This window comes from Curcuma longa, chromosome 5 (assembly GCF_044706935.1).
Source record: "Curcuma longa cultivar G26 ecotype Majalengka, Jawa Barat chromosome 5, ITB_CL_G26_1.1, whole genome shotgun sequence".
Lineage (NCBI taxonomy): Eukaryota > Viridiplantae > Streptophyta > Magnoliopsida > Zingiberales > Zingiberaceae > Curcuma > Curcuma longa.
Window position 1 is genome coordinate 12486093 of NC_133865.1, and position 15163 is coordinate 12501255.

Sequence of the window (15163 nt, forward strand, 5' to 3'; positions counted from 1 at the left end):
TATTTATTTAACATGCATTTATTTATCAAATGAATTATTAAAATTAGTGAATTTGTAGGTCTTGTATTTAACATGCATTTATTTAAATTCTATATTTCAGTTTTATTTAGTGAATTTGATACTAATTCCATCTGATGAAGAAGAGTCTTTTAATGAAGAGAAAACATGTATGTCTTTATTTGATGAAGAATAGTCTTCTGGTGACAAGTACATGGGAGGTGCGGCTTTGAAATAGAAGATAAACACTATGTCATTTTGTGATGTTTGTAAAGGTTGTGTGAGGTTGATAGATAATATGTATAGTTGATAAATTTTTTATCTTACAGTGCGATACATATAAAAAGTTTGAAGTCATGCAATACTGTATTAGAAGGTCAGGTTTGACCCCCTTCTAATATGGTTTCCATTTTAAGGAATAAATTTTTTTTTGCTAAAAGAACGTTATCAACAGAAGTGAATGGTGGTAAGATATTTTCTTATATTGCATATTAGAATATTAGATTTGGTCCCCTTCTTGTATGATTTTTTTCTTTTCCATGAATAAGATGGTATTTTTATTAAAAAATCTATTTTATTTACAATTTTTCATATTAATAAATTAACCGTATTTTTTAGTTTTCTTTTTTAGAAAATAGAAAATAATACATCATACTAAATATATTTTTTTTTCTAAAAACTAGATTAGAAAATAAAAAAATAGAAATAAAAAATAAAAAATAAAAAATAGAAAAATAGAAAAAAAAATTCAAACTAAATGCCCCTTAAGGGTCAAAAGGGTAAAATTTGATCATTTGTGTCTTTTGAGAGTATATCAAATGTTGCATGCAACTGAGAAAAAAAAAATTCAAATGGGTAAAATGAGAGAAGAAAGAAATATGAAATTTCAATGTGTCTTTTAGATATTCTTTAAATTTGAAGTGCGCCCTTTGGAAATTTATTGAAGAAAAAAACTTCCATGTTCTTCATCTCAAACTGAGATGCCAGGTGTGGGATTCAGTGAAATTATGTGCTTCATTCACTTTGAATTTGAATTTGATCTAACTTTGTGGGTACTAAGCATTCAAATAAAGTCTAGAACTACCATCACAATCCAAAAGAAACCATCATGTCCTGTTTGGAACATGAGAAGAGCCAATGAGGTTGCTTTATCTCCTCCTTCCTCATTTGTTTTTCGATATCACACCCGCCCTTTCTATCCTTTCTCAGCCCTGTGAATACTTGTTTCTTGAACTCGGAATCATTTGAAGATGAAGAAAAGCTTGAACCTGAATCATAAGTAAATCGTGTCTCATTTTTCTTTGACGGAGTTCTGTTGCCTCCAGTGGCAAGTTTCAGCTCCAGATCACTACTGTCTGTCATGGTGAGAGTGACTTCTCCTTTGTGTCGCTCAATGTACTCCTCTGCTGAGAGTGCAAGATCGAGCAGGTGGTGAGGCTGCCTGAAGTCAGAGTAGTCTTCACATTTACTGTTTGTGCCTTTTTCATCCCTTTCTCCGTCAGTTGGTTTATGCGTTTGCCTTTTCATGTCAGCATTCTTCATTTCTCTCATCATCAGTTTCTGTACATTGTACAGACGATGGAGTTCATGGACCTGGCTCAAGAATGGAAATCAACTCAGCGTTTGAGGAAAAACTTGTTCATGGTATAGATCAAAGAAGAGTGGGAGGTGTAGACTACCTGATATCTAAAGATTTCTTCCTGCTTTAACAAGGCAATCTTCATGCATTCTCTGTCATATTGTTTCATATCTCTGGCCTTGCAACGGTGTTTCAGCTTTTTAAAATTGCTTCAAGAGAAAGCTCCCCAACAATAATATTATGCCGGCGATCTGAAAAAGGTTTTAAGTTTATGATGAGTAACTTTACCACAGAAAGAAATAAAAAAAATGATAAAATTGCATTCAATTCCATTTCCAATCCAACAAGGACAAAAGGCAAAACTTGCGATAAAGCACGACTGTGGTTGCTTGACACAATAGCATAGGAGCTCTCTCTTTGTTTCCAATCAAACTTTTACATTGCATCGTATACATAAGATGTTAACAGATGATACAAACATCAGCTTATTGGTTGCCTATTGGTAAGTGAAGTTACTTCTAGTTTCTAGATGTATAATTTTATGATAAACCGATATATGAACGTGTAATGGTTGTCTCACTAACATGATAAGCAACAGAATGTTATACTTTCCATAAATTGTGGAATTACACAGCGTAGCTACATCAATCTCATGGTCAGTTGTGCAATAGCTAAAAGAAATCCGATAGTTAGCTTTGCTGGTATGGAGCTGGCTTTGAGTAATTTCTACACTGCTATAAGAATCAGTTATTCTTCCATGAGGAACATCAGTAAGGTTGTAAAGAATCTCACTTCAAGAATTGCAAGGGCTTAAAAAGTTTGTATGCATGTCCAACAAAGAAGCAAAAAAAATGTTCCTTTGCAAGAGGGTGAAGTGTCTTTATCAACTAAAGAAGGCATAGAATTAAGAGCTAATGCACGGCACAAGTTCTTCTCTTTTCACTGAAGATTTCTGATAAATCCTTATTCTTCATGATACCGGCCACAGATTTCTTCAGTATGCTAAAATCTCATGCATCTTAGCTGGCATGTCGATTAGGAGAATTTCAAAAAGGAAAAAAAAGCACGATAGCTGAAAAATATAGTGGAAGGGAATAGGATTCGTCACCGTACCTGAGTAGGACTTAGCAACCTTCAGAAAGTTTGAAGTGAATTCTCCTTGTTTCTTTGCTTTCAACTCACAAGGTCTTAATACCTAAATCTGCCAAGACAAAGGAAGGATGCAAAGATTCTGCACATGGAGTTTCACCAGAATGTTTGAATGGGCTTCAGCCAAATCTGACTCGACCTCGTGCACTTGAAGTATTTATGAAGGGGAAAAGATGCTCAGACAGTGACATGAAAAACCCTATATAATCAAATAAGATGAGATGACCCACCTACTCTATTTCCATTCAAAAAACAGGGAGCACTATGTTCTTCCCAAAGAATCAAAGACAGCTACAGCTGCCATGACATGTTCCCTAAACTTTTGTGATCATTAACAGTTGTCTTGACTTGTATATGATATGCCTATTGCATTCTGTACTTGACTTGATTATTAAATATGCGAAAGTAGATAGATAGCTCTGGAAACATTATACTGTTTGTTTGTTGATCTAGTCATTGGACGAAGTATACTACTCAAGAAAGAATCCAAAGTCCACAGAACTCATGCCTTCAGATCTGATGTAGAATTAGTCATACATTTTGCAAATTGTCAAACTGTCCATACTTCATACATACTCTAACATTTTAAGTTATTATAAGTTTTGTAATCTAAAAAGTATTCTTAAATGAAAACGAGACGTTAAACAGATTGAGTTTTGATGGTGAAACTACCATAGTTTTTGCAATGCACTAAATAAACTTGACTTTGTTATTCTTAGATGAAATCGATAAGAATTAATATAATGAATTGAAGCAGACAGGGAGGCATGGGGAGGCGTGCATTCTTGATGTTTACTTCCATTTCTGGAGGAGGAAATGCCTGATTGTTGTCCTTGCTGTACTAACATGGCCTTCCTCTAAACCAATCCAGGCATGGCACAGAAACAAAGAAACCATTAAAAAAAATGGAAGAATGAATCAATCAACAAAGCATAATGGAGGTAAGTTCTGTCATGTGATAATTTTTTTTCGATAATTTACTGAATCATGTATCAACTTTCTCTAATATTTAAATTTTATATTTACCAAAGCATATTACTATTTTCTATTATATCTTTTTTTTCATCAATCATTAATTGATATTGTATCATTAGTCGGCTACCATATGGACAGTTGACTGTTCCAATCGTTTTTTAAATTTTCTATGATCCATTTGTGAATTTCAATCAACAGTGCAAGTCGATTGTCAAAAACTTGTAATAATAATGAGTGTAATAAGCTTATTTGAAGTATTTCTAAGGTGCTTCAACTTAATACCTCAATTTTAATATTCCAATCTATGTCTGATGGCATGATTGCACTTAAAAATTTACAAGGAGTGCAATGAACTTAGTAAAATCATTTCAAATCAAGATTATTATACTTCTGAAAGTTTCCTGAATGTAACTATACCCTCAGACTTAGATTTTACAATCTAAACTTAGAGCTGTGAATTTTTAAAATTTTCACAATTTTGAGATAATTTAACACAAATTCATTAAAAAGTCTAGGCCTGTTATACACACTCACCAACATCACCAAAAGATTCGTAAGACTCCTTTAGTTCAGACCAAGTTAAACTTTTGAAATTCTAGACATCATAGATCCATCAGTGAGTTTTTGATCAAAATTCGCTGATGACCTTAGATACCTCATACATACTTCAAACTAAATTCGTTACACTCTTTGCATATTCCTAAGTGTAACTATGCCCGCAGACTTGGATTTCACAACATAGATTGAGATGTGAGTTTTTGAAATCTTCACAACTTTAAGATAATTTGATACAATCTTGTTAGAAGATCTAGGCATATCATACTCACTCACCAACACTACCAAAGGGTTCCTAAGACTCTCCTAATTAAGATCATATCAAGTTTTAAAAATTTTATATATCGTAGGTCCATCAATAAGTTTTTGGCCAAAACGCTGACGATCTTAAGCACCTCTAAACACTTCAAATCAAGTTCATTGTGTAGGATCGTGATGCGTGCTGGAGGGGGGTTTAATAGCGCGGTCGTCGCTTTTTCATTTGTTCGTTCTATCAGAAATAATTGGAGCGGAATTAGATAAACATGCAGAATGACTCATGGTTTTTACTTGGTTCCTAACCCCAGGGTTAATACGTCCAAGACCTATGTACGGGAGGCGCTCGTTCACTAGTGGTCTTCTTTCCGAACATTCATTTGAAGGCAGAGAAACCTGTCTTATAGTCCAGATAAATAATATAAATAAATAAAACAGTAAGACTTAAAGAAATTAAGACAAACACTTGGTCGCCGATCTGGAAGTCTTGAGCATTGCGCACTCCTCCTATATCTTCCCCGATTGCAAGAGTCTGACCCCGTTTGTGTTCAGAATCATCACTAGTTGAGGAGGATGACTTGTAGTTGTTATCTTCTTGTTGTTCACATTCATCTCCTTTTATAACCTCTTCTGGTCGACTGGAATCCTTATCTGAGCGACTGGATACGCTCTGATTCGATCCGATCCTCTCGATCTTATTTGGGTTAAGTCTTCCCGATTGGGTCGCCTGGATTCTATATTCGGGTCGCCCGGACCATCCGGTCGCCTGGATTCAATCGGGTCGCCTGGAACTAGTTGACTCAGGTTTGACCTGAGTTGACCTCGGGCTTGGTTCAGCTGTCTCTGTTTGCTTCACTTATGCTTTCTCCATCTTGCTTCCAGCTCCTGGTTCCTGCAAGACAAGCATACAAACATGCAAACAACTTAAACCTTACTCTGTGGGTCTAACTTCGGATTTCTACCGAAATCTTGAGTTAGTTTAACGCTTATTATTCCCAAACTAGGAGCACGCCCCTTACCCACTCCATTCAGGAGACTTTGCTAACAAGTCCTCTTGTTGGACTTCCCGCTTAGCTGTGGTCTTCGGCCCCCAGGAATTTGCTGCTAGGTCCCGGTCCTCCTGACTGCCTAGATTTTCACCAAGCCTCCGGTCCTCCTGACTCTACTCGCTTGGACTTTGGCCACGCTTCTCGGTCCTCTGACACTGCATGGACTTGCACCTGGTGCACTTGACCTTGCTAAGACTTCTGTCTGATCCACCAAACTAGAACTTGTCTTTGCCTAGCCTACAACTAGGATTTTCCCTTGCTTAGCCTACAACTAGGACTTTCTCTGCCTAGTTTCACTCACAAGGACTTCCTTGCCCAATCTTTCAGATCAGGACTTCCACTGCCTAGTCTAACCGACTAGAACTTCTTGTTGGTCATTTGGTCAAACTGACCTGACTAGACTTCACTCAAATCCAAACATCAAATCTTGTTTGGATCAACCCTTTGTCAAACTGATCAGACCTAGGTGTATTGTCAAACATCGAAACTTTAGGGCTAAATCTAGCGCTTCTTGCACCAACACATTGCATTCCTTGTATTTTGCTGAGTATAACTATGCCCTTAGATTTGGATTTTATAGTCTAGATTGAGAGCTGTGAGTTTTTAAAATCTTCACAGCCTCGAGATAATTTAGCATAAGCTCATTAAAGGACCTATGCCTATTATATTCACTCACCAACATCACTAAAGGGTTCCTAGGATTCTTTGATTCAGACCATATCAAGCTTTTAAAATTTTAGACACTATAGGTCCATTAATGAGTTTTTGGCTCAAAACACATTGATGATCTTAAAAGCACCTTATAAACACTTCAAATCAAATTTATTGCACTTTTGCATCTACCTGAATGTAACAGTGCTCTCAGATCTGGATTCTACAACTTGCATTGAAAGCTGTAAATTTTTAAAATCTTCATAGCCTTGAGTCAGTTTGACATAAGTTTATTAGAGGACTTATGTCTGTCATATCTCACTCACCAATACCACTAAAGAGTTCCTAAGACTCCCCTAGTTCAGACCATATCAAGATTTTGAATTCTTGACATTGTAGGTCTATTAGTGAATTTTTATCCAAAATTTATTGATGGCCTTAAACACCTTATAAACACTCATACTAAGTTCATTACACTCCTTACATCTTCCTCAGTGTAATTATTCTCTCAGACTTAGATTCCATAATCTAGATTAACAACTATTGATTTTTAAAATTTTTACAGTCTTGAGAAATTTGGCACAAGCTCATTAAAGGACCTAGGCTTGTCATACTCACTCAGTACCATCATCAAAAAGTTCTTAGGATTCCCTTGGTTCAAACCATGTCAAGCTTTTAAAATTTTGGACACAACAGGTCCATCAACGAATTTTTGGTCAAAACTCACTCATGACCTTAGACACCTCATAAATACTTTAAACTAAGTTTGTTGCACTCCTTCCATCTTTGTGAGTTTAACCATGCTCTCAGACTTGGATTCCACAGCTTAAATTGAGAGTTGTGAGTTTTTAAAATCTTCACGGCCTTGAGACAATTTGACACAAACTTAGTAGAGGACCTAGATCTGTCATACTCATTCGCCAACACTACCAAAGGGGTTTTAGAGCTCCCCTAGTGAAAATTCTAAACACTGTAGGTCCATTAGTGAGCTTTTGGTCAAAACTTGTTGATGACTTTAGACACCTCATAAATACTTCAAATCAAGTTCGTTGCACTTCTTACATCTTCTTGAGTGTAATCATACTCTCAGACTTGGATTCGACAGCCTAAATTGAGAAGTATGGATTTTTAAAATCTTTAAAGTTTTGAGACAATTTGACATAAGTTCGTTAGAGGTCCTAGGTTTGTCATATTCACCAACACCATCAAAGGGTTCTTCTAAGGACTTCCCTAATTCATACCATGTTAAGTTTTTGAAATTCTGAATACTATAGGTTCATTAGTGAGTTTTGATCAAAAATTCACTATTGATTTTAGACACCTCATAAACACTTCAAATCAAGTTTATGACACTCTTTGCATCTTCTTGAATGTAATCACACTTTCATACCTAAATTCCACAACCTACATTGAGAGCTGTGAGTTTTTAAAATCTTCATAGTCTTGAGACAATTTGACACAAACGATCTAGACCTATCATACTATCACTTGTCAACACCACTATAGGTCAAACTATTGAAATTCTAGACACTATACATCCATCAGTAAATTTTTGATTAAAACTCATTGATGATCTTAGACATTTTATAAATATTTCAAATCAAATTTATTATAGTCCTTGTATCTTTTTGAGTGTAATCATACCCTCTAGATTCCACAACGTATATATTAAGAGTTATAGATTTTTAAAATTTTTATAATCTTAAATAATTTAGTACAAACTCATTAGATAAATAATAGTGACATGAATGAGCAGTCGTATAATGGGAAATAGATATATATTTTGATAAATATTAAATTTGGATATTAAAGAAAGTTGACTACGCGGTAAATGAACGTTCTTTGTTTTTTATTTGCACTCTTTCTTTCTTTCTGTCTGTGCTTGATCATCTCTTGCATGCAATCAGGCTCAACATTTTTGTTTTGTTTTGTTGTCGGAGGTCGACAGAGGGGAGGCACAGCCGCATGGGCTGCTGCGCCCCACCTTGGCCTTGCTCTTGTTCTTGCTCTGAAAAGACAACAGTGGAAGACCACTATGGCTGAGCTTATCTTATTCTTACAAAAAAAAAAAAAAAAAATCTAAACCTTCTCTCCTATCTCTCTAGTTACGTTCATGAATTTGGACATATGCATCGAATTGGTCCACTCACGTTAATTAATTCAGTGATTGGATTTAATAGTTCCCGTTTGTTCAACCATTTCTGTCTAATTAATCTCTACCCTTTGTGTATCTGAAATCTAAACGACAAAATTCTTTGCTCCTTGGCACTTCAGTCCAATTTTCTTCTTCTAACAGGATGATACAATAGGAATTTGTTGAAGGTAGCGTTGGATATGAACGGCATCGTTATCACTATCATCATCATATCTTCTTCTTCAAGATTTTTGGAACATGAGGTGCATTCAGTGAGTAAGATTCTGCGTGGACTCGAAAGATATGCTTCTGGTATTGGTTGCCTTCGAGTGTTATCTTGATGAAGTTAGTTGTCTCGGAGTTGGAACTGAACTTTCAGGTCTTGAAGCCAAAAATAAACAACTGAAATTTCCTAATTGCACAAATTAAACAAAGCATTCACAAATGGGTGAAGCCTGATCACCTTTAAATAACACCTCCTCTTCCATTGTGCTACTAGTTAATGAAGTTGTTGTTCCATCCCTATCTGTTTTATCTTGATTCCAAGGTGCACGCATGGGGCTTTTGCAGGGAGCCCCACACCCACCTGAAATCCCTCGTGGGAGCACCTCCCCTTGTTCCTTATCCTTGTTGCTCGACACTGCCTGTAGAATAATGACTCGGACTGTGATGGAGATGATCCACAATTAAATAGCCCTTTCAATCAATGTTTTTGGAAATCAAACCAACTGCAACTACAACTTTCCAATTTACCTCTTTACAGATGATCATGAGACTGATCATGTGAGGCCGCTGGAGTGGCGGATTCCAACTTTTATTGAAGTGGAAACCTAATCAATTTGTCAGTTTGATCAAAGTAGTAGAAGAGGTATTGAACTAATGAGTTATCCAACTTGTATTATGGTTTTGCGGGGATAACTCAATCGAAAGATAATTCTTTTAGGGATTTTCCTTCAGCTAAAAATCAAGGTATGTTGATGGTCTTGAGAACCATCATATATAATCATCAGGAACATTGGCTAGTAGAAACATTTAATATACTAAATTAGATTATTCAATTCAAACAAAAAAAAAGGGAGATTTTAAAAAGTAATTTTCCTTCTTTTATATATATATATATATATATATATATATATATAAAGACAAGATAAAATGAAAAGGCTAGAAGAGGGAGTAAAAATCATACCCTCATCTAGTCATCCCATCTCGATTATATTGGAGGCTAGAGTTGACTATTTCATTGTCATATTCTCTTTTGTAAAAGATGAAATTCGGCATCCCAGCGGCCCACACGGTCATCCCATCACAATTTGTGAGGAGGTAAATCGAAAAACTACAGTTAACCATGACGGAAGAGGATATTATCTTAGTTTCGTCGAGATTCAAACCTTGTCCACTTATACAACTCTACTCCATCGTAACTAACTCAACTATAGCCTGAGGGCTTTCATTATCATATTCTCGAATTATGTTAAAGCCATCTTCATGGTCATAATTGTTCATGTATATGTAGCTTTGTCCCTTTTGATTTGATCTCATCGAATTGTTGGTAGCTTGGCATAGTGGATTAACGAGATAATGACATGGATCATGACTCTTTAATTAGTTGGCGGATCCATTTAGGTATAACTTATCCTTTTGGATTAGATATCTGTGACATATACTAATGGCCAGCACAATAATGTCGTTAGACTTTTAATTAGTCGGTGCACGTACTCCTTTTGATTAGATGAGAGGTTTAGGCAATTCTTATTAAGATAATATTTTTTGATCTTGTTACTAATTAATTATGATTATTAGTAATAGTTCTCTCAAGTTGTAACCACTTCCATTTTGAAATAGAAATGCTGAAAATGTAAGAACCGAAGATTCTTCAACACTTTAAGAGTACTACTCTTTAGAGAAATTAAAACAATAAAGAAATGCATTCAATAGGAGAAAAGTTATTTAAGTTTGAAGTAACTTGGGATGAAAAATAGGGAATATAAAAAGAAATAATAATCCTTCAATTAAAATTCAAAATTTGGAAACTAGAGGGTTGATCTCTCGTTGATTAGTGGCAGTAAGAGGGGCTATTATATTGGTAACAAAAGGGACAAGAGAAACATATATATATAGCTTAGGCCTTCTGCCTTTTATTTTTTTTAATCTGAATAAATTATAGATGCATTATTTGAGATCATTGAAGTCCACCCATACGACCATAAGATTAAAAAAAGATCATGCTGCAATCATAAAACTTATTTATTAATCATGTTATTGTTCCAAACAAATTAAAGTTAATGGTCCCATGTCAATAGAACTAGCTAGCAGTTAGAGCGTAGAAATCAACAAATATTGTTTTACTAATTAGATAAGTACTATAAATATTGACCGAACAAATTAATATTTAATAAATAGTGCATACTATTTGAAGAAGTTGCTCCAAGAGATATATTTATTTTGTGATAAAAAAAGAGATAACATTCATCTCAAACGTTATTATTAATTTCTTGGAGGATTAGACTTCTCATCTCTTATGATAATTTAGATATGCAAGACATATCTATGATATTGAAAAAGAAATATATGAATGCATGTCGTAGTTTAATTCAATTAGGGCATCTCTCCGTTCTAACTCCCCGTCCCACTAAGAATATTATAATTTATTTACAAGTGTCATTTTCCACTATTATTATTATTATTATTATTAAACAATAATTATAATATAATTTTTCTGGGACAACTCTTTCGGGATTCTCATCCAATATCCTGCTATAATATATTTTTGTGCATTTGTTTTGTTATAAAACAAAACTATCCATGATAGCATATTTATTATTTTTAATTTATTTTCTGACACTAAATATAACATAATATATATGGTAGCAAAAAACACTATTAAAATTTTCTGTTATATAATTATTCCTATGTTTAAAAGCAAAACTAAATTAAAATGAAATATTATTGGGTCATAATCATTCTAGCGGTTCCTTAATTTTATTTTCAATGAATTCATTTTAACTAAGACGCGTTGATTAAGTGAATTTGGTGAATAGGATAAGCCGAATTAGTTGAGCAAGTTGAACAATGAAAATACATGTATGAATTAAAAAAGATTCAATTCTATGGAGATGATCAATGAAATTAGTGACTATCAAATATCAACAATTATTAGTGATGTGCCTCACAATTTCTGCCTGAGCATATATATCCGAATGGATCTACACGTGCCTACCAAAGACGTGACTAGCTAGCCAGAGGATAGACATTGCGGCTTAAGAACATTCCCGCTTGAAAACATCCCTGGAAATATTTCAAGGTAAAGTCGAGTGTTGCAGCTTAGGAACATCCTCTCGAGAACATCTTTAGAAAAGGCGTTATGACTAATCCACTTGGGTGAAGAAGTTACGGTCGACCCGCTTAGGTAATTTCCTATTTGGGAAAATACCCACTCAAATACCTCCTCGGGAAGATCAACCAAGTCTATTATTACATCTTTTCATAGCTAGATGACTATGCAGGAACATCCCCGCTCGAGAACGTCCTGAGCATGTTGGTCCGGGTCGTGAGAACATCCTCACTTGGGAATATCTCCCCTAAGACTGACCCCTCCAATCCCTAAATCTCATCGCTCTTAAAGTTTGATTACTATTACTAATGATGTTGTGAGCATGGATCTGACAAGAGCAATGGTGTCCTAAGCATGAGCTTGATAGGAGTTGTCCCAAGAGGAGCTACTGTCAACATATCGGGTGTACAAGGCCTCATGCACTAAGAGGAGACGTCAATTGGGGCCCATACTTGAGCATGTCAAATCTGTAAGCCATGTCTTTGGCAGGAGGATAGATGACCATTCCTTTGGTCACGGACAGGAGCTGCTTCACATCCCCATTCCTTTCACTAACTGATCAGCACATGTGGCATGAAGGCTTGCCTCACTAATATATAAAGGGAACTTGTGCACTGGGAGAGGGTAATTTGCCACTTGCCATGAGTAATTCCAAGTTAACATAGTTGACCCAATCAATTGTTCTTCTTCTTCCTCTTGCTAAAGCCATTCTCCCGAAGAAGACACCCTTTTTCTCAAGTCCTCTTCCTTTGAAGAGGTAACAATTTCTCTTTAAGCTCTGCACTGATCATTTCTTTCAGCTCCTTACTGACTTGGTTGTCGGAGGAGTCATGTCGGCTACGCCGACCCCTACTGACCGGTGTTGACTTGCAAGCAAGAGACCCGCTTAGGTGAGCGGGATCAGAAACTCTATTGGATTCTTGTAGGTAGGAGACTCATTAGGGTGCACTGAATCATATGCTATGTTGGATTCTGACTCGAAGTGAGAGTTGCGATCGTGCGACAAGGGAGAGCAATGGTGACCCACATCACTTTTGACACCTACTACAAGAAAATAGGGTTTTAGAGATAAAAAATTCTATCTCTGAAAATTATTTTTTCATCTCTAAATAATGTTTGAGATAGAATATTACGTTTCAAAAATTCGTTAGTGAAAGCCTCGTGACTGCATTCAGTTACATTTGATTGGAATTAAGCGAATAACCCAAATAAATTTGACTTTACCTTTCTTGACCCCGAAGTCACTTTCACCAACTACAACTATTGTTATGTGAAACATCGGGAGTAATTAGTTAGATACATTGACTTTCCTTTTTTATATTCACCAAAAATGGATTAAAAATTCATTTATAAATTTATTTTTAATTTTTCAAATGAAATTAATTTCAAATAAATTTTATCTCTAATTTTGTTTTAAATCCATCATTAATCTATCTCAAATAATATATCAAATATAGTATTACTTTATATATAAATCAGTTAATTTATAACTAAATTTTTATTATTTATTATTTTTATATTTTTTATCAATATATTACTTTATAAGAAATAATTACATATTTCAAATAAATTAGAAATATTTAAAATAATTAATTTTTGACTTTGTCAAGATTCGACCCTTGTCCACTTCAATAAGTCTATTCTGTCATAATCAACTCAACTATGCACCATAAGCGAGTGACTATAACTCAATTGGCTAGTTTTTTAACCATCTTAGTAGTAATAATTCATACTTTTCCTATAATAAAGAAAAACAAATGGATTTTATTAAAGTAAAATAAATTAATAATTTCATAATAAATTCATCTCCACTTATATAAATCTGAATCAAATTTTATTGTTATTTTAAAAATCATCTCTAATTTATATAAATTTAAAATAAATTTATTTCTGTCTCAAAATTTTTAAAAATTTTAAACAGATTTGTTAATAAAAATTATATAGTTTTAAATTTTGTTTGTAATTAGTATTTATTTTTATTTAAAAAATTTTATTTATAATTTTATTTCAAATTTATTTTAACTTCCGTCTTAAATTTCTTATCGTACATTATATTTTATTAAACTGAAATAGATTAATATTTTCATAGTAAATCCATTTTTGATTTATCTAAATCTGAAACAGATTTTAATTCTATCTTAAATTTTTATTAAATTTTAAATGGATGTTTTGACAGAAACTAGACGATCTCAAATTTTATTTATAATTTATATTTATTTTTGTTTATAAAAATTTATATATAATTTTGTATCAAATTTATTTTAAATTCCATCTTAATTTTTTTGAATGTTATATTTTATTAAAGTGAAATAAATTAGTAATTTTGTAGTAAATTCATCTTTAATTTATCTAAATTTGAAACAGATTTTAATTCCATCTTAAATTTTTATTAAATTTTAATCGGATATTTTGACACAAATCATATGGTCTCAAATTTCATTTATAATTCATATTTATTTTTATTTATAAAAATTTATATATAATTTTGTAACAAATTTATTTTAAATTCTGTTTTACTTTTTTTCCAAATGTTATATTCTATTAAAGTGAAATGGATTTATAATTTTGTAGTAAATTCGTCTCTAATTTATCTAAATCTGAAATAAATTTTAATTCGATCTTAAAAATCTATTTTTGAAGCCATGTTTTGTTGTAGTGATCGACCCATTCGGGGTGAAGGACCCATTTGAGTGAAGGGCCCGTTCGGGTGATGAACCCGCTCAGGTGTAGGACCTGCTCGAGTACAGGAGGATGAGAGTTGTTGGCTTGTATGTTTCAGAGCAGATCACTGGAGTGGACGGGAGCTCTATTAGATTTGAACCCGAAAGAAGTGGTACGATCGAGTCGGGAGTGAGGTGGAGGCTCGGTCTGCATAAAAAAGATGTTGTCTATGGGAAAGTGAGAAAATGACATTGAGGAATCCAAAGACTGATGGTTCTGAAGTTTTTTGAGCCTTTTGCTCCACCATTCCAACCACATTGAGCAGTTCTTGGGGGCTTAGGCGATCTCATCGCAAGAGACCTCCATCCACTTCATCGCCATCCTTGAGATTGCCCTTTGGTCAACAACTTCACCCGCCGTGTCTCTAAGCCCAAATGGAAATAGGAGAGGAAGAGGCCTCTATTCCCTACCTCCTTTTGCGTAGAGCTATAACAACTTCTTGGTGCATTTAACAATGACATTTTTATTTTTACATAAAGATTGCGTTCATCAAAGCAGCAAAAGTAGCTTGACAGTAGCAGCTACATCTACCTCCTCACTTGGAGTTTTCATTGGATATGTCATTGTCGCCACCTTCTTGTTGTGTTCTGATTAAAGAAGGATGAAGATTGATTTACTAAGTTGTGAATCATGCAATGGGGAATGAAGTGTTGGAAAATAATGTGACACCAACTATAGTTGACAGCAGAGTGGGCAAAGTAGGCAGCACTATTCGTCCATGCAAAGCACACTAAAGTCAATATGAAGTGTTGGAAAGCACACTTACA

The 15163-nt window shown here is 34.3% G+C and overlaps 1 protein-coding gene across 1 annotated transcript; it reads right to left on the bottom strand.

Annotated features, from left to right (window-relative positions):
• Nucleotides 1-898: 898 nt before the first annotated feature.
• LOC141830180 (uncharacterized) lies at nucleotides 899-2837 on the bottom strand. The gene is made up of 3 exons (XM_074717667.1): nucleotides 2690-2837; nucleotides 1677-1827; nucleotides 899-1590 (listed from the first exon to the last, which is right to left on the bottom strand). Exons 2-3 carry the CDS (start codon nucleotides 1743-1745, stop codon nucleotides 1084-1086), a joined length of 576 nt encoding a protein of 191 aa, XP_074573768.1. The 5' UTR covers nucleotides 1746-1827; nucleotides 2690-2837; the 3' UTR covers nucleotides 899-1083.
• Nucleotides 2838-15163: the final 12326 nt, after the last annotated feature.

Excerpts from the sequence above, each read along its gene's own strand:
- LOC141830180 (XM_074717667.1), bottom strand. The coding sequence starts at position 1,745 with ATGAAACAATATGACAGAGAATGCATGAAGATTGCCTTGTTAAAGCAG. Across the intron at positions 1,591-1,676 it reads AAGAAATCTTTAGATATCAG|GTCCATGAACTCCATCGTCT; the intron begins GTAGTCTACACC and ends TTCTTGAGCCAG.